We start from the raw sequence: 21568 nt of genomic DNA, 5'->3' as shown, positions 1-21568 counted from the left end.
TAAGAAAAACAATAAAACAAAACAAAAGTACTAACAACAATAACAAAGTAAAAACAGTGAGAAATCTCAATGGGTGAAAAAGAAGAAAATAGTAAAATGTAGAACAACTTTGAAATGGGCCAAAAGGGGGATCAAATGATAAGGTGTTATATTTAACATAACCGTATCTGCAATGACGCACTTTCTAATGCTTTCTGCATAGCAGTACACCTAGTCACATATCTGCTCTATGGTTAAAGGGGCTTCACTACAGGCTCGATACATATGTATTTCCCTTTCCTTATTAAAAACATGAAAACAGCTTGAAATGAGTCAAAAAGAGATCAAAAGATATGACATTTTAACTAGTTTCTGTCATACTTAACTTTACAATGCTCTCTGTCTGATAACAAGACAATTTATGCCCCTCGTCTATTGCCAGTAGGATCACCATGGGCTTAATCTATGTGTGGACCCTACAAATGGATTTTGGGTTCCTCCTGTCATGTACAGTTTTATACAACTAAGTGTTCATTATTGAAGCTCTAATACCATTCTCTACTTTGACTTTGGGTTTTATTATTTACAAGCCTTGGATTAGACAGGCTGGTGGACGTCTTCCGTGTGGGTTGAGTTGGTGTCTCACTTAGATGACTGCTGGTTTTAAAACAACCCTTTAGGAAGCAGTCCCTACTGTTATCCAGGCACCATCCACTTTCTTCACCGTACTTTGCAATGACACCCCTCTCTTCAGTGATCTCTTTGTGAGGGTGAACATCAAGCAGGGCCATGTTATACATATGAATTGTTATTAGACTGAGGTTATAAATAAGCGAAAGCATAAATCCATTCACATGTATATATAGTTTATATATGTTTCTGGCTCACCTCAGAGACATCATTGATATTTTTTTCTAAAGATCATTTTTAACCATTCCCCTGTGGCATAAGTTAATACTATTGATAGTATCATTAATTAAGCTAGTAATATAGAATTTAAAATACTGTTGAGAAAAGGAAATTTTATGAGTACCAGATAGTTATGAATTATAATACATAGATTGTTGACCTGTATAGAATAGATCTTTATGTGACTGGACACTAGTTGCACAAACCATGGGTGTTAGTGATATGGCAAAACTTTTAATATTATTCACTAACAATGAATGAGTATAATTAATATAACTCATTCATTAGCAATGGTAGAGTCATGCCTACCGGTTTAATGTTTGTTATAACAAAGCAAAGAGGGCATTGGAGTAGTAACTAGATGGGAGTTGCAGTCCCCCACCACCCCCTTCTTTGGGTGTTCTCCAGGCAAGCGGTCTGAAGCACAGGTCAAGGTGTGCCACTCCTATGCTCTTTGCCCACTGGGGAGCTTCAGCCTTACGTCCCAGGGTTGCGGGTGAGTTCGAGGGAAAACCCACTTCCTGAGTGGAATTTCCACATTGAGTCCTTCTGGGAGAGCCTATACAGGATGTTGCGTCCCTCCAATCAAAAGCCTAAAGTCAGAGTAGTCTATCGCAAATAGCCCGTGTCACCAAAGGCATAACAGAAACCAGGTCACAAGTTTCCAAGTAGGAACCCTGTATCGGACATATTCTCCCCTGGGTTTTTGCATAAGTATTGTTAAGCATTCTTTTCCCAATTCAAGGCTGGTCCTCCCCATTTTCCTCCCAACAGAGATGTAATTGCTTTGCCTGAGACCTACATGCTCCCCTCCCGCATATTGACTGAAATCTGCAGGAAGGTTTCTTATCACTATAGTAGGCATGTCTATTGGTTTGAAGTGACCTTAGCACAATTTTGTGTGGCAGAAAATAAATGGTCTTCTCCATCTCCCCACACTTTGAAAAGCTGACCCCATCTGAGGTGAGGTTTCCTCTGTTGAACTTGTTTTTAAAGATGTACATACAGAGGGCTTGATGTATGCTTCATGGACTCTAGACAGTCTAGGTGCTCTACCTTGTGGCTTGGGAGACTGGCCTAGAAAGCTCTTCCTTATGCATAGATGAGTGTCTCTGGATTTGTTTCTCTAGACAATATGAAATAACTTCGTGTGGTATGGCCAATAGAACCTCTTCCACTTCAAGCTTGGATTTTCAGAGTACTCAGCTGGTGGCTCTTCTTCCTTATGGTCCCAGTAATTTTCTTAACTAGCTTTGGGGATATCCCATTTTTAAATCCAGGAGTAGCCACACTGACCAATCCCTCTATTATTGTTTCATGCACCTTGTTTTCATAGTCCCACCTTCTCATTTCTTGGGAGTAAGAGAAACATGTATTGGAGAGCCACATTATGAAACTTAAAATCAGCACACCTGACACTGGGTCATCTAACCACATGATAGTTTGTATTATTCTGTATCGTAAATGTACCCTGGATTTTAAATCTGAATTTAATTTACTCATACACTATGCATTTTCAGTTCTCATTTTGATAATGACTTTTATCATTCTGAAACTTTGAAGATTATATAGATATATAGATGAATATATATACATTCTTAAAATAGAGCAAATAATATTTGATTATATTTGAAGTATAATGTTCTATATTTTCCTTAATGTTGATAGCACCAACATTTCCTATTTTCTTAGGTCAATTCTATAGAAATTAACTATTTTTGTATTTTTTATCTTAGTCTTTTTCAATTTGTTAAGCAATTTAAGGTTTTCTTACTTGATAGATTTTTTTTTACAAAGTTTTACACTGGAAATTTCTTTAGCTACTAACACTACCTTTAGAATACATATTTTGTAATATTTTAATCTTTATTATTTCCTTCTTTAATAGGAAGAGAGGCTTTCAAATGACTATTCAAACCAGCTAGAATTTATTTACTTATATGGAAAGACCTATCCTACTTAGTTATGCTTTCTTCATGTCATACAATCGATTTTGGTTCACAGTGGCCCTGTAAGGACAGGCTGGAACTGCCCCGGTGGGTTCGAGAGTCTGACCCTCCTCATGGGTTAGCCAGCCTCCTCTTTCTCCTGCAGAGCAGCTTGAAGCTTCTAACTGATGACCTGCTGTTTGGGAGTCCAACTCATAGCCACTGCACCACAAGGACTGCCTTCCTATATTTAGCTATATTGACATTTTACAAAGTATCCCTCAATAATACAAATTTGTTTCCAACTTCTCACTTACACAATTTGTTATCCTTTCATTTTATATTTTAACTCTGAATTTCAACTCAACTAATATGTTGTCAAGACAAATGTATTAAAATGTCAAATTCAAGTGATTTGAAAGGACATGTTTACAATAATACAATTCTTTCTGTTTTAATATATAACCAAGTATCCATAGCCTAGGTTATTGGGTTAGATACTATGACACCCACAATGTATACTTTCCTGGAACCAAGCAGTGGGAAATGGAGATTGAGGACAAATTGGTAAGAGACAGACATCTGGGAACATGATAGGCTAGGAATTCCAAATGACTGGTGTCTGTATAGGGAGAGAGCCAGATGCACAGGAAAGAGGTCCTGTGAAGAAGGAGGGAAAGGTAAGCTGATGCTGCCGCAATGATGACTTGGCTACCAGAAGCTGAGAGCGTCAGGAAGGATCATTACCTAGAGTTGGTAAAGGAAGCATGGCATTGTCTCACTTCAATCTCAGACTCCAAGCCTACAAACTAAGAACATGAGTCTATCCCACTTGAATTTTGAGACCATCTCAAGAACCAATTTGACACATTGAACATTAATGCCAGGAGGTCTGATGAGTTGTGGGAGAACATTAAGGTCATCATTCATGAAGAAAGGAGAAGGTAAATAAAAATACAGGAATCAAAGAAAAGATCAAAATGGATGTCAGAAGAGACCTGAAACTTGCTCTAAATCATGGAGTAGTTAAAGCAAATGGGGGGAAAAAAAGAAGTCAAGGAGTTAAATAGAAAGCTTTGAAGGGCCACTTGAAAGAACAAAGACAAATATAACAAAAGTACAAGGACCTAGAATTAGAAACCAAAATTGAAGAGCGCACTTAGCAACTTATCATTTCTGAAACTGAAGAAGTCAAGAAAAGTTCAGACTTCTAGTTGCAATTTTGAAAGATGCTATAAACATTGAGTGACGCAGGAGTGATCAAGAGAAGATGAAGAAAATGCACAAGTCACTATAGCAGAAAGAACTGGTCCAGAGGACACCATTTCAGGAGGTAGTGTACGAGCAAGAATAAATAATTAAGAAGAAAAAGGTTCAAGTGACAGTGTTTGTATTAGCCAAAAACAAGCCTCCGAGAACACCCATTGATATTGGACAGGCCAAGATATGACAAAATAATAATTTATAAATTATCAAGGGTTCATGAAGAAGGTGGGAGTGGGGAGAGAAGGGAAAAATGAGGAGCTGATGCCAGGGGCTTAGGTGGAAAGCAAAGGTTTTGAGAATGATGAGGGCAATGAATGTACAAATGTGCTTTATACAATTTATGTATGTATAGATTGTGATAAGAATTGTATGGGCCCCTAATAAAACAATTAAAAAGAAATAAAAGAATTGTTTCACAGAGTTGAAGAAGCACTGGAAGCACTCACTCATCTCACCTATTCAAGGAAATTTGGAAAATAGCTACCTGGCAAATTGACTGGGCAGGCTTCATATTTGTGCCCATTCCAAAAGAATGATGACCTAACAGAATGCTCAGACTATAGACTTTACTGTGTCTATGATATTTATTATATACTTTAGGAATTGAAAAGAAGTATGAGAAAACCAAGTTTGAAATTGACTCATATATATTAAATTATACTTAAGGTCTGTGACTATTAAAAGCCTTTAAAGGGGGGGGGGTGGAGTGGGGATAAAAGGAAACCCGGATATCAGCAAACTTACTCTGATCGGTTCTATTGGCTCATTGTGACCCCTATAGGTATTGCTTGTGGGTTTCCAAGGCTGTACACATTTATTGGATCAGAAAACCTGATATTTCTCCTGTGAAACTGTTATGGGTTAGAATGGTTTACCTTGCAGCACATGTAACTCACATTTCTTCAAGGAGTATGCTGAGAGTAAAATGATTCTCTAAGGTAGTCACATAGAATTGAGCCAAATTCTTGTAAGAAGTATGACTTGGGGGTCTCTTTTGAAATGCAGCTTCAAGAGTACTTTATTCTAAACATAGAAGCAAGTGTTCACGTTAAAATGACCAAGCCATATTTGAAGACAGACAGTGGGTACACCTAATACAAATAATATGAAGTAGGGAAAATGTATGTGGAAAAGTTAAATTGAGTTGAATCAACAAAACTGAGTTGAATCAATCAAAATGAAATAAAAATTGGATATGTTGGGAAGAAAATGTCTTAAAATTTTATAAATAGTAGATATCCAAGGAATAGTTATAACAAATTAGTATATTTGTTCTTAATTCTGCTAAACTTCTATGAGTAATTTTTCCATTAATTAAATGTTGAATCCAACCAGAATTCCAGGGAAAATCTATATATTTCCATAGAAATTAGCACCTAGGACTACTAAAAAGGCTATTAAAATATCTTAGTAATTAATATGAGCTTTGATTATTTCAGCTCTTTGTGAAAATGTGTTATTGTTCAACTGGTTAAAACCCAAATGAAATGCACTTCTATCAAGTTAATTCCAACTCAAAGTGATCCTGTAGACCAGAGAAGAACTGTTCCTTAGGTTTCTGGAGAATGCAAACCTCCACTGCAGCAGACAGTTCACCGTTCTTCTGTGGAGTGAATGGTGACTTTGAACTGCTCACCTAGTGGTTCACTGCTTAACCTGTTGAGTAACCAGTACTCCTATTCAACCAATATTGTTTTAAAAGGAACAATAAACAGTTTTAAGATCACTGTAAAAACAGAAGTGGCTTTCCAAACAAGGAAAGAATAAATTTAAATGTATAAGACAACATCCTAAATAGCTAGAGGTTATCCTTCTAATCAACTCTTCATGTACATGAAATATTTTGTGATTTCACAGAAGGTCGCACAGATGTAATACCAGGTCAACATAATGATGACCATAATCTGGTCAAATACAATTAATTTATTGAAGCTTTATATACCTGGTAATTTTTCTCTCACATTTTGAATTTTTAGATATGCAGTGAAATTATGTTAATCTGATATCAATGACTAAAACTGTATGGCATTATGTTTCTTTTGAAATGGAAATAGAAATTTCTCACTGGATTTAGTGGAAAGGGGACTGAGACAATAGATAAAGGGCAGAGAATTCTACAAAGAAACGTAAATGCTTAGTTCAGCAGAACCATGTAGTAGAAAGAATACGGCCGCTCAAATTCATTTCAAAAACTCATGTCATTTTCGCTACATAATAATGCTGTGTGTTAAACATGGCTTACTCTGCAATAGGGTGATCTAGAATCTTGATCTCATGGGTAAGAAATTAGGTTTAAGAAAAGTATGCTAATGTATGTATTACCATGAGATGAGGCGATATCAGAATTTGCTCTTCATTACTCCAAGGTCTGCCATTTGCATAGTAAAAGGAGTCCCGGAGATAATAATCATGCACATAACCAAGAATGGTCAACAAAGTACCTATGTTTCCCTTCATTTGTTGTATTGAGGAACTGAATAATTCTACTTTCTACTTCAGAATATCACCCAAAACTCTCAATGACAAACCCCAGGAACACTTGTGGCTCGGTGGCTTCCTATTAAATTACTGGCCGTTGGAACCCACTAGTTTCTCCTGGGGAGAGCCAGGGCTGTATGTGACCATAAGCTTCCATAGTTTGAAATCCCACAGGCAACCCCAGAAGTCAAAACTGACTGGATCTGAATGGCACTCAAGAGCAGCAATACCTGAGCACTAAGAACATGGGAGAGTATATTTCTTCTCTTCATCCACTAAATGTCATTAAATGCTATATGACCAAGAAGATACATGAGTCTGAAGACCATAGTGTATCCAGGGCTGTTCTCTACACATTCTTGATCCTAGATTTTATGTACATAAAATAAAACAAATAAATAAAATAAGAACAAAATGTAAAACACTGTTACTATAACCATACTAGAAAAATAGGTAACCCAAGAGAATACTTACAGCTCTAAGTTCTAATCAAGTCTTGGATGTTCGCTGATGATCAGTTTTAAAAGAAAATCATAAACAATACCAAAGCTGGCACAGAGAGTATGTTATCTTAAAAAAATAGCTCAGTTGAAACATATACATATGTATACACCCAAATGTGTGTACACACAATATATATATTTGTATATGTATACACATACATAAATAGATATGTGGAACCACACAAACACAGTTACATATGTTGTGAGTCTCTGCTTCTGAAATTGCTCCTCTAGTACTTATTAAATGTTATTGTTCTCTATGTGGTTATGTTACTTAAAATTCACAACTGACTTTCAAATTTTGTACCAGCAGAGAAAAAAGTTATTTATTTTTATATTTAGAATAAATAAAAGAGGTAAAATTGAGTTGAAAACCTTGTTTTAGAAGTATAAGAACTTTCCACATCATATGTGGGCACTACAAGAAGGTCATAGAAAAAATTCAGTATCTTTTAATTCTGTTTTCTGTGAAACTTTTGAAGCACTTTTGCAGTGTTGTACACTGAAGTTGTAATTGTTGCCATTTAGGATAATAGCCAAATAGGGAAAATTTTGAAACACAAGCTCTTGTTAAGTTTATTATGTCAAAATTAAAATAAAACAAATATTTTATTTAATAAAAGGTAAAAAAATATACATATATTTAGCTTTCTAAAGGCATACAAAACTAGAAAGGACTATGAAAGCTCATTTAATATTTTTACAATAAAATATTTGGGTCAGAGTTCCATCATACTTCATGTATTAGCTCATGCAAAATCACTGTCATGTAGAGAGCCTACTAATACAGGAGTTCCCTAAAATGGGACTTTATTTCACTGGTTTTATTAAAGTTTAATATTTTTAGAAGCTAGTCTTTTGAAATAAATTCCTAATGTACAGAAGGAGTTCTGTCACCTATAAAGCAGAACAGGCATGAGTTAAAGATCGTGTGATTATGTTGAACCAAGATAAGCACGAGGGATATTATCCCCCCCACAATTTTTTAGTTTACTTTCTCTACTAGTGATCAAATATGGACTTTTAATGCATAATTAGGATGTGTTACTAGCAACACTGATGTGGTATCTTATAAAATCTGAATAATTAATTATAGCCCCCAAAGCCAAGTCCAATACAATCTGTACTATGACACTTTTAAAAAATCCCAATATTTAAGTCATGGCTAGCTCTTTGACTGGTATCTCATCTTGCATGTCACCCACCAGGGTCAAATGAAAGGAGGGCAGGCAGAATCATACCACCACGGATAGAGCTCTGCCAATACATCAGTGTCATTGGTACAAACTTCAACAGGTGAAACAACAAGAGGCCAGTTATACAGGCTCCAGCTGGGCTGGACAAGAACTACAGAGAGGCAAGGAGTCTAACATCAGATATTCTGTGATGTTTTCTCTCTGTCCCAAGCCCTGAAACATATGACATGTTTGGGAGGAATGGTTAAAACTAAATTCAAGAGTTTTAAATTATTTATTCTAAACCCACAACTGAAAGCGAATAAAATTAAAATGTCATGTTTTTAAAAATGCTCTTACCTTCACATCTTTCACATTCATCCGGGTTCCCTCTTTTCCAACAAATATGTCATCAATGTCCACAAGAATGTACCTGTCCAAGGACAGTATCAGTCTCTTCCCTGACAAGAATGAAATAGAATCTATGAAGATGAGCTTGTGGAGCCAAAAGTTCAAGTTGTTGCCAAACAGAACTCTTTGAATTCCATCATGGAGTCCCAGATCCTGAATCACTGTCGCATAGAGGGCTTTGCTAGACAAAGATGGAGGGGCTTTTTCTGTCTGTAATTCAGTTAGTAGCACAGGCTGGTAGGTGGAATGATTATACTGGAAAACCGTCCAGTCTTCCCCAGGAAGAGGACCTTTCTCAACTTTCGGGGCTTTGGTAATATGCAGCAAAGGGGAATGTGGGTTCACCCAACAATCCTTCAGAGCTAGATTGTTGAAAAGGTTTAATGGAAAGCCTTTTAATGGTATACTTGGGATGCTGTTCTCATTGGCTTTATGAAAACCGATTATACTAACACTGTATTCCACACAGTATTTTTCCAGAAGCTCTCGGTTCCAGGAGTCCATGCTGACATACTTGAGGACATTTTCATAAATCACTAGAGTGTATTTCCCTTTGCCACGCTCTGTAAGAGGAGGGATGTCCCCCTTGCCCGGGGCAATGACCATGTGGTACTGAAATCGACTGGACTCCAAGATAGCGATGATGTCTTGACCTAGTTGTGAGTATTGGCTCTCCACAAATAGGAGGACAATGGGGTCAGTTTTAGATGTATCGATAGGTTTAACTGTTTTTAGCTCCATTGACCGATAGGGTAGAATTTTGATGTCCGTACATTCTGTTTCTGCGGTGGTGTCAATAAGTGTCATTTCCTGTTTATAGCCAGAATAGAGGAAATAGGCAGAAATGACGATGCTCGCCAAGCAGAAGGTAGCTAAGAGAACAATCAATGTTCGAAAACTTCGCCGAAGCTTCACAATAAGATTCATTTTTTATAATAATGCTTTGGAAGTTCTTTCCTGTTTCGCTTCCTAAAGTTCCATGGTGAATAAAGGGTATGGTACAAATACCACTTTCCCAAAGTTCATGTAACCATTGCAAACCATGTAAAATGCCTCCAGGAATCAGAAACAAGTCAAAGCTGGAAGGCAATGGATCACAAGGAGAACAGTTGCAGAGATGCCGTGTATGTCTAATACCAAAGATGGCCGTGGAATCCTTTCAACGTTATCTGAAAGAGGGAGAAAAAAGAATCATTAAGACAAAAATGGAAACATTTATGTACGTGTGAATTTTTACCCACGCACACACAGATAAATGCGAATCTCACAGAAACATGCATATCAGAGAAAAGGTTAATGTGTTTGTATGCAAGCACACTATTCGTATGGCATTTCTCGTACAGACAGGCCCTTACTTATGAATGTCTGATTTATGGACCACTACTCGTCTTTTATTGTTTTATAAACTTCCCCTCGCTTGAAACGATGGAATCAATGCCTCCATACAGCAAAATGTTTATTTAGCACAATCACCTCACTCTCTGCACTTGCAGCTTTTGAGTTACTGGAAAGACATTGAGTGAGCATCAGTGGATTAATCTGAGTAATCGTTATTCAGAGATCCAGACTAGAGTAACACTCAATAAAAATGATATGGGGGATGGACAGCAGAGAAGAGGGTGGGGGGAGACGCTGGACAGTGCAACATAAGGCAAAATAATAATAATTTACAAATTATGATGGGTTCATGGAGTTGGGGGAGTGGGGAGGGTGGGAAGAAATGAGCAGCCAATATTAAGGACTCAAGTAAAAAGCAAGTGTTTTGAGAATTATGATGGCAACAATGTACATAAGTGCTTGATACAATGGATGGATGTACGGATTGTGATAAGAATTGTACGAGCCCCCAATAAAATGATTAAATAAAGAATGATATGTATGTAGTCTTATTTACCTACTGTATTGGACAGAGAACCCAATACTTAAAGATAGAGTTAGCAACAAATCTCATTCATGATCCAGGGATTGTCTGTATATGTTTTATTATTTTGATTTAGAATGATCTTAAAATACATTCTATTGACAAGAAAACCATATTTAATTCTTCCAAGCAAATCTCATGCATGTATATAGAAACATTACAGAATGGAGTAATCTTTCCAAGCACTTAATTCCAAAGTAAGAGGTAAAATGTAAAGCTTTTGTATGAAGTGCTAATTATTATAAAAATCCTTCTAGTGGGCTAGTAGACATTGTAAGCACACAAATGAAGAAATCAGGGATGGCCGCTGGGCCAGTGGAACATGCAGAGTCCATGCTGAGGGAACAGTTTCGCTTTTAGTTTACAGCATTTATAAGTTTGTTTACAAGTAATTTATCGTGTGCTGGGATCACTGGAAGTCACCTATCCTCCTTCCTTCAAGAGTCCAAAGAGCTAAAATACTCTCCTCTCAGTTCTGAGAGGCACCGGTAAAAACAGGTACTGGAGAAGGAAAAATGTCAACGAATCTCTCCTGAATGAAACAGAAGCTAGAAAGACTTTATAAAAAGAGAAACGTTGATAGTATTTGATGTATTTATGCTGGTGACTCTCAGATTTTTATTTAATTCCTTTCTATACAAATTTTCATCACCCTCTTAAAAATGATGTCAATTATCTGCAGAATTCTCTATTAGTTTCCTGAAGTAGTGTCCCTAGGAAAATATCCAAATATGTTCAAGCTGTCTATCTTGTTACATATAATTTAAGAGGTGCCTTGTTCAAATACTGAATCAAGCTAGTATACTTGCTTATATTGTAATTGTGTAGTTCATTATATTATGGATATTTTATGAGCTCTTTATTTAAATCTGGATATCTGATGTTTTATCATTCAGATTGATCTATGAGAAATGAATAATTTAAGTTAAACTGTGAAAGTTTTCAATACATCACACCTTCCATGTTATATTTTTATGTTTTGAAGAGCATTTTTTCTAGTTAGTAATACAAAAAATTAATTATCCATAATTATCTAGATTAAAAAATCATTTCAGTAGGGATTCATATAGCTCTTATCACAATTCATACATCCATCATTGTGTTAAGCACATTTTTACATATGTTGCCATCACCATTTTAAAATTATATAGATATTTTAATTATTAAACTTCAGACAGATATTTTTAAAACATCCTAAAAACATATATATATGTATTTTGAAATTTCTACCAATTATTTTAAAGTTCATTCTTTAGATTCCAAATATCTAAATGGAAATGGTCCTTATACTCTGAAATACATTATATTGCTCTGAAGCAACACTCTCATATTTCCTATTTATTTCAGAGGATAATCAACTCTACATCTTTGAGATTCCTTGAGACTACTCTTCTTACAGAGCCCTGGGGGCACAGGAACATGTCTGCTAACCACAGGTCAGCCTTTCAAAAGCACCACCTTCTCCATGAGGGAAAGTTGAAGCTTAAGGCTCCCTTGAACTGTCAGGGTCTTGGTTTTATCCTGTGTTATAGGGTCGCTGTGAGTCACAATGAGATAAATGGCATTGGAGTTTGGAGTTTTGGTACCACTGTTACAATTGTTCATATTGTAACTGTTTTTAGTTGGCATTGAGTTGATTTCCACTCTTAGCCAACCCATGTGCTCAGACTAGAATCGTGTTCTATAGAACTTCCCAAGAGCTTCCCAGCCCTGTCTTCTGGGCATTTCTCAGTGTGTCAAAACTGGTAGCTTTTTGGCCACGAGAAGATTCCTAAGCCATTTATGCCACTCAAGAAAGTCTACAACAAAAATGTACTGTTATAAAATATATTTCCCAAGGAAATCATTTATTCTTCTGAAATATTTTTCAAAACATGACTTCCTTTCCATACATCCAAATGCCATCTTACTAAAGAGAAAAAGAAGCACAGCAAAAACGTAGGTTTGGTAAAGTGTAAAATACATAAACCATAAACATTGCAATAGGTTTTCTATTCCTGTATGATGTATATCTAGGCTTACCCCACTCATGCATTTTATTTAAAAACCCATGTCAGCTAACATGGAACCATTTCTCTTCCTTACTGCCTATCACAGCAGGCGCACAAATCTATTTAATCCTCTTACTTTGAAGGTGTGTTTAGTGTTACAATAATAAATAAATAACATGAGTTGGGAACGTTAATACTTTTTAAAAAATCTGTTCTGTCATATAAATGAGATTTTTGTTATTGAATATACCAAAAAAATGATGTGAGTCTTCCCATTTAGAACAGCTCATTCTAATATGTAATAATGAAAAAGAGGGGGGGAAAGCATATGGGGCTACAATATGCCAATCCAAAAATGAATAAAATTTAAATGTGACATTTATTTGATATTAATATGTTCAGTGTTACAAGACTTGTAGATACATATTCCGACCACAGTAACTATGTACGTTGAAGAGTGTCTGTCTTTCCATGTGTCTTTAAACTTAATCTTACTTAACACTCAAAATTCTCCTCCATTACCTAAGAGAAATTGGTCTCAGTGAAAGTGAGAAACGTTGGAATGTGAAAGATGACATAAAATAAATGTTTATTAATTCCCCACTGTGTTCTGAGGTAAGAGTTGAAACACTATTGTTTAGGATGTCAAAGGTGTACTTCACTGAATATTTTACCATATATTTTACCTCTTTAAACAAAATAGACCAAAACCCAAACAAAAAACAAAAAAAGGAAAAGATGATGTGGGATGTGGAAGAACAACATAAGACTATTAGGAATATTAAGCTAAATTAGTCATAAAAGGTTATAGATGGTCATTTAACAATAACAAGGACCACATAAAAATAAACACTCCATGTATTCTTAAAGACACCAAGGTGATGTGGTAAAACCTCGAGTTACCTTAATCGAATGAGCTGTGGTACAAGAAGAAGGAACAAATCTATGTCAGATGAACAGCTAGAATTCCTCTCATGAACATGTGTCCCTTGCTCAAGATGGACCAGTCCCTGGAGAAGGACAACAGGCTAAATAGAGCAGAAGGTCAATGTGAAAGAGGAAAGCCATCTATGAGAGGTCAACAGTGGCTGCAACAATGGCCTCAAATATCGCAATCCTAAAACAAGTGCACCCCTGGGCAGGACTTGATTCTGCAGTCTGTAGGTTCCCTATGAGGGGGGATCACCTTATTGCCACCTAAAGACAGCGAAGCACTGAGTAAGAGGAGCATGACACAGCACAGCACCCACCGATATGGTTTCTTGTGTCTTACATAGTGATTTGGGCCTTTCATGATAAAATGAATGGTCCCAACATTAATGATTGTGAGTTGAATCTGTAAAAAAAGAAGAGACCTAATTTTTCCTTAGCTGGAACACAAAGGTAAATAGTGTGTGATTCTAAGCCTTCTCAAGCTGTTGTTCTTGCCCATGTCTTGAAAATTCTACTGGGGAACTTGGAAAAGGAGACCTGCAGGTTAGTTTTTGTGACCCCCTGTCCCACAGTGTAGTTTGGGGAGAGAAAACAAGGCCCCGGTCTCCATTTCTCCTTCTTCCTGCCCAATGTGGCGCATCACCTCACTGGACATGGAATAAACGACTCTCAGAAACTTCTCATCTCTTTGGGGATTTTATAATGTGAAGAAATTATTGTTTTGTATATCTGGTTTAAAACTGTTCCTTGACTCATTTTCAACATGTGCTTATAGATACTCTAAAATATAGTTTACAAAGTCCATTTTCCAAGTGTTTCCAATCACTGTAAATTGCTAGGAATCTCTGCCAGCAGCAGAGAAGTTAGTAAACAAAGCAGCGACAGATCTGAATGTAGCTATGGCTACATTATTTAGAAAAACAGAAATGCAGGAAAGGAATATAGGCGCTACGGACACAATTGGATACATCTGTGATTGCTTCTCCATTGATGATGGTCTCATGATATATGAACATTTTCAAAGTGGTTCATTAAAGTTCAGCTAAAATTGTATAAAAGAAATGATAATATTAATTAGTGATTCTTGAGTGCCTACATTATATCAGACAATGTGCAAATTTGGTCATTATACATACTATTTATTGACTTATTTAGCCACCATTACTCTCTTATATAAGTGAGACAGTCAGATTTAGAAACCTACAAAAGGGTACAATGTGATTTGAGCTTCCGTGTTGCATCAGTGAAGAGAACTAAGAGTTAAATTTGATGAAGCCAAAAACTGACCAAATTGTGTAATTAAGTAATTTAGTGTCTGTGACTAAAATTTTAATTCCTGTTTAAAAATTCAAAGTTGGAAATGATTGCAAATGCCCCTCAAAATTGTAGAACAAATTGGATCTGCTGAAAAGATTCCATGTTTGAAGTTGAGACAACGTAAGCTGCAGTAAGTAGGTCAGCTTTGGCTACTTCTCAAGACGTCTAAAGGGTTTAGAGGAGCACGTCTACACCCGTCACAAGATCACAGCATATACTAATAAGATACTATTTTAAAATAAAAGCTGTATCGTGTAAGCATTTTACCATTTCTTCACTTTAATTAAAGGTAGTTGCATTCTTCCGGGGTGAATTGCAAAATGTACAATTATCTTTCGAGTGAGAGGTAGCTTTTTCAAATGATAAGTCACCACCACTTAAACAAAATTAAATAGACCACACAAAAAATTCTGCGTCTGATAAAGGTGTGTTTCCTGAAATGTGTTTCACTTAGTTATTTGTATGTATTTGTGTTCTTATGAAACAATATTTCTTATTCTAGTTCATTGCAGAAAGTCAAAACTACAACTAGTTTCAAAATTAATTCAAATGACTTTAACCTGATTAAAGAGAATTATAAATCTCACGTATGATTTAGCTGGAGATAAATGTGGCTCTAAGGTTGTGAGTTGTTCTGAAAATCCCATTATTGATTTCTGCAAGCAGAGGCTAGGAAGAGGTCGACGCAATGAGATTGGATTCCTTGGAGGCTCTTTTGACTTCCAGGCCACAGCACTGAGGTGGCAGCGATACCTGTGCATATGATAGCTCTGTTTAAAGTCAAGATGCAAAGTAATAACTGGTTATTATATTTAATCAAAATGAAAGAACATTCTTACCTAGTTTGTGACTTTCTTCAAAAAATGATCTTTTCCACTCTTATAAATAACCAGTTTATTTCTACCTAATGTCTACACATTCATGTTTTCTTGATTTCAATGGTATAATAAAAATATATTTCAGTCTCTGAAGTATACATTTTTACCAGTACAAACTCCTGAAAGTGTCATTTGCAACATAATGCTAACATTACCACCACAATGTGATATTGTAACATGATCTTGCACCATGTACATAGCTCTGAGCGATCAGCTACAGCCACATTTCAAAAGATTATGAAGGCAACCCAGCAAATACAAGAGCAAGTGTCAGACAATTTCGTTTATTATCATTTCCTAGAGTTACTTATAGTGCCTATTTACCATTTTCCTAGATTCTTATTTTGTAAAGCAGAGGAACAACATGGGTGTTTAAAAGAGTGACTTCATTTTTATCAAACCCAAACTAGAAATAACTAGGCATTTACCTTTTTATTAGCTAAATAGGGCATACCTGAGAGGAAATAATACATATTTGTGATACAATATTTCTAAACACAGTAGCAGAAAAGCTATCTTGGCCCAGACTGCAATGGTTGCAGTAGAGTGAATATTGCTTGAATATCCACGTTTGCTTTATATTCACTGTCTTCATCAAACACTGCTTTGAGCAGGAGGAAAATAACAGTAGCTCTGGAATGTGTGGTCCAGAATTAACTTGGATAAAGCAACTTTAGAATGGCTGTACCTATTCTAAGAATTTCTGAAACTAGGATATTTCCCACAGGATTTTGGAATGGCCTCAGCTGGTATCTATAGCATTTGTCTCATTTTCTATATAGTTAACTAAATAATATTCACAATTAAAAATTCAGAATCAAACAAACCAGATAAGCTATAAAAACTGTGCTTAACCTTGGATGAGCTTCAGTTTTTTCCCTTAAGTAAGAAGTAAAAACATCCCTCCAATATCTATTCAAATAAATACACTCAACTAAACTAAGCTTTACTGAACCTACTATTTGCCTGGTAACTCTGCAAATCCAACTACATATTACCTTCCAACTCACTAGGTTGTTGTTGTTTTGGTTTGAGTTTATTTTTCACCTCTTCTCTTAATTATGCTTTACCTGTTACATTCATTAAGTCCTTTTGCTCTTTGGCAAAAAACTGGTTTTAAAGATACTGATTGAAAACTAAAGCTAGTGGGTTTAATGTAAACAATACAATATTAATCAGCCAATCTATACAACAATGTTCCTATCTCCATTTTCTTTGTGCTCTATATGAAGTCTACAAAAGGTGACTGAGGAAATACAATATCACAGTTCCTTTATTTAAATAAAATCTTTTAAATAATTTTCTCATAGAATCAGACTATTTTCTGTATAATTATCCTATCTATAATGGTGCTTTTGGAAAAGAACGTTTAAACTCACAATGGTATTTTCATCTTAATAAAATGTTTGTTTTTTTCCTTCTCTGAAAGCTTTAGGGCGAAATTAAAACCCTTAAGTAATAATTTTTAAAAGGACCATTTCTTACAAAAACAAAATCTAGACATTTTCATCTAGTTCATTTTCTGTATGTTTCTCTTAGTATATTATTGTGATTTACCCCAAACGTGCCGTTTATCCTACGTTTTCAATTAAATTTCGGTAAAGCTTTTCACTTTTGTGACAAGTTCAAATCTCAGAAACCCACAGTGACAGTTCTATACCGTCCTACGTGGTCACTGTGACTCGGAACTGAAAGATGACAGTGAGTGAATGAGTTGTTTACAAGAGAAGGGGAATGTGATTAGGAAGTGATTCTTAAATATTTTTCGATCCACCTTTATTCGTTGACTTTAAAAATATATATTTCAGTGAAATATATATATATATATATATATTTCTAAGTTTTTCAACCTTCTACAAAGAACATAGAAAATAAAGAGTGAAATCTTGAACCACCACCAACACAGCCTAGCAGGTTGCTACCAAAGCTATCATAATTTTGATGCATTTCAAGAATGAAACCCAGGAGTGATGAACCTGCAGAGGTCGCAGGTAGAACAAAGGTCGGGAGGGGTGGCAGCACCGCGGTAGAGGGGTGTGCAGGGGAGACATAACAAGAAGTCTGTGTAGGAAAGGAAGGTTTGGAAACGGAGGGTGGAAGCAATTGAACAATTCTGCTTGATGTGATTGACCTATGGAAAGATATGATATATGTAGATTTAAAAAGGAGTAAAAAAGGCTCACTTCATTACCTATTGCCACGCGAAAATTTTTTAAAGTCAAACTTTGCCCAATACGCCCACTTCTCCTGAAATTTCCCTTCTCTCTCCTGTGGACTTTGCCAACACTAACGCTGAAGCTCTGTTAGTAATGGACAAAAAATAGCATTCATTGATGTTTTATTTGGTAATTACAACATTTTGATACCTGACAGTTTTAATCTGCTCATTCACGTCTCTTATTCTACGTTTTTGTACTGTGTTTATTTTAGTTTGAGACTCAAAGTATCCAAAACTACAAGTTTAATCTTCTTCAATTAGTTTTACTCACTCATCCTCACAAAATTCCCTGCACCTCAAACTCACCTATTTCCTTACTTTTTCTTCATCCTAAGAATCATGCTTTATACATAATTCTCTCTTATAGATCTCATTCATTCTTTGTCTCTACTATTGCTCAGACTGGTCTTTGACAATAGCTATATGAATTCTGCTTCTGTAGTTAACAAATAAATAAACATCCCCTGCTCTGCGGGTGTCTACAGATGTCATATATCCATTAACCTCTCCTAGCACATTCCTGGACACTGAGCAGTTCAACTGGGTAATTAATCCAGGAATTCCAGTTGAACGTGGGGACTGTGATCGATTCACATTTGAAACTTCAGGACTTAATAGACCATTTTGAATGTCTTACTCTTAAGATTTATGCCGATCAACAACTTTTATACCTCGTGCATATATGCATGCCCCTTTCTACCAGCAGGCGTATATCAAATGTTGCCCTTTTCAGAGATCTGTGAGGGAGGGGTTGAGAACAAACCTGAGCTGCAGCAGGCTCTCTCATGGCTGTCTATTTTGGTGTGGATGTTATCAGTATGGATTTGGAAAGACACTCACTACAATACAATCCCTGTATTTTGTTCACCTTCCAAATATTTCAAATATCATTTGAATATTCTGTTAGACTCTTGCAATATCTTTATTAAGATAACACATCAGAGTAATTTAAGGAGAAATTTAAATGGAAGAGAACTAGTGAGTTCTAATTTTCAAAGTTTATGCAAACTTATAAAATATATCATTTTTAAAATGATAAGCCTTTTTAGTTAATCTGGTTCTGGAAATGTGTCTGTCTTTTAATCACTGAAAATATATCCTGATCCTTTTCATAATACTTTGCGTTTTAATTTTACTGATATATGTTTACAAGTATTAGGTGAGTACATTTTCAATAGCATAATGTTTATATTAACCTTCTCTTCTCATCTTAAACTGCTTCTCCCGCCTTCAATCATAATCCAGTGCTGAATTGGATACATTGCAGATTCTTCATCAAGTCATTTAAATTATATTCAATGTTATTATATTTGTATATTTTAGTGAAAAATATTCTCAAAATTTAAGCCCAAGATTTTAGAAAATTGGACAATCAATTTTATCTACTTAACTCTAATTGTAAGTAGGATATTCTATGGCTTAAGTGTGTCTGTGTTCAAATTTGTCAGAAGAATTTGTACCTTTAAAAGAAAACATTCAATTCTTTTGAAGCACACATTTCTTAGTTAATGTATTTTAAAAGGAAAAACAAAGTACTTGAAAATAATTACAAAGGGGTAGCATAATCCCAAAGAACCCACGGCTTGTCTACCACTGAGACAGGCTGGGCATCACTAACCAATTTGAATCCTCATGAAGTGAGAAACTTAGATGTCTCCACTGTCGTGGTGCTTTGTAAACTTGATTGGAGAATCCTGTCCAGGGAGAGCTTTGAGAGTTGGGGGGAGCTGCGGCTCTGAAAGTACTGTCATCCTTTCATGGTAGGTGGTAGCAGTAGCTGATTTGCTGAGAGGTATCCAGTGACATGTGGGCTGGAAGTTCAGTGAGGGGCAGGAAATTCAGCACAGATCTACCACGCTGAGATCATCGATGATACTTTGACAATTAGTAGAAGTACTGATACAGGAGGGGGACAATCAGTAATATCTGAACTAGTTTTACTGAACTAGACTTCCTAAATATCTGTAAGCTGCAGAGATCTGGAGAAATTTAGATTCCATTAATATTGATATATTTCCCCAGTCTTTAGTTCTAAAATGTTATTTTATCATTCGATGAGTACATTCATACAGCATTCTCTAGCTCAAACCTCACTTGATCTTTGTACCATGAGCAAACGTTTCCTAACAAACTTTCCACTGAGCCCTCATCGTAAATTGAGCACAGGGGAACTAGTCTACTGAGAAGAGATTCTGGGTACAAGGAATCCCTATAATTGCCTCAGTTAATTGAGTGGCCATTGGCTACAGAATTGTGTTCTCTGTATTTTTAAACAATAAGGTTAGATGTTTACAGATAGAGATAATGAAGCACTCAAAGATGCTAAATTAATTGCGAATAGGAGGATACATTCATCCTATTTTTATTTATAATCTATTTAGGAATTTACTTTTCCTAAAGTTGCAAAAAGCACAGCCAAAACTGTTATGAAAAAATCAGGTGAGGCATAAATTACACAAATATAAGATAGAAACGGAAATAAACGTATCCATCCAGGCAAGAGTGTTCATATATTTTTAGTAACGTACAATAAAGCATAGGTTAATCAATAACGATTAACATGAATTGACATTTCTATTCAAGGAATTGGTTAAAAGAAAGAAACAAAGTCAGAAAAGCAACCTTTGCAATACTTTTTTGTATCACATTTATTCAAAGAAGAAAATAAGATATTTCCATTGTAAAATGCACATTTCAGCAAGTCTAAACAATCTCTCGCTCTCCTGGTTTTTAGAACACTAGAGGGCAATATGTTCTTGCTTTTATTGCCAAAAAATGAGAGACAAAAAGCACCTGCTCTCTATTGACAGTTTATCAACAAAGGAACATGCTATCTAGGCAAGTCCACCGAGGTCAAATGTGAATTTATTCCCCCAAAGAAAACATGCTGTTGACATATGTGGAAAAAACCCAAATAAACAGATAATCTAATGCTTAAATACAAACCATACTACAGTTTCAGCAAATGGCATAGTAGAAAATAGCATGTATGGAATCCCGTGATCTATTAATTTATGTGATTCTTTTCCCATTTAAGTTACTACTTTTACTCTTGTGTACCCAAGGACACCTGGTGGACTGTTGGTTATGTGTTGGGATCTTAACCCTGAGGTCAGCAATTCAAAACCACTAGCCCTACCACAGGAGAAAGATAAGGTTTTCTTCTACTAAAAAACCTTACGGTCTGGGAATCCCTCAAGAACAACAGCTCTACCTTGCTCTGTAGGGTCGCCATGAATCCAAATCGACTCAAGGGCATTAAGTTTGGTTTATTGTGCACCATGGAGAAGAATGAAACATTACCCCTGCTGAATAGCTTGATAATCTTTGTAAGCTTTTAAAATGTAAATTCCTTTCTTAAGTGACCAGAAGTATAACACCTACAATAGAATGATTGAAGAAACTAGAATTTCCATATCTTTATTTTAAATTAATATTTTCTCTACGGCATATATTTTCATTAAGTAAGCTTAATATTTACCTTCCCAGTGGGTGTGGAATAGTTTGAATTTCAGAATAGTACAAACGTGCTTAGACATTAATCTAATTTTCACAATGTGACATAACCTCTTAAGATTTGAGTCTGCTTATATAATCATTTACAAGGTCTTACCAGGGCAGAATTAACATAAAATGGCACGCAATAAGTAACAGCGGCAAG

At 35.7% G+C, this 21568-nt stretch overlaps 1 protein-coding gene across 1 annotated transcript in view; it reads right to left on the bottom strand.

The window, feature by feature from the left end:
- LOC142443496 (bifunctional heparan sulfate N-deacetylase/N-sulfotransferase 4) overlaps window positions 1-9576 on the bottom strand; it is a 363094-nt gene extending 353518 nt beyond the window's left edge. Inside the window, exon 1 of the mRNA XM_075544840.1 lies at window positions 8599-9576. Within this exon, the coding sequence (XP_075400955.1) occupies window positions 8599-9576 (978 nt within the window). The remainder of the gene's footprint in view (window positions 1-8598) is intronic.
- Between the last annotated feature and the right edge of the window lie 11992 nt (window positions 9577-21568).

This window comes from Tenrec ecaudatus, chromosome 3, assembly GCF_050624435.1.
Source record: "Tenrec ecaudatus isolate mTenEca1 chromosome 3, mTenEca1.hap1, whole genome shotgun sequence".
In the NCBI taxonomy this organism is placed as follows: domain Eukaryota; kingdom Metazoa; phylum Chordata; class Mammalia; order Afrosoricida; family Tenrecidae; genus Tenrec; species Tenrec ecaudatus.
Note: the sequence above shows the minus strand (reverse complement) of the source record. Positions and strands in the feature narration are given on the sequence as shown.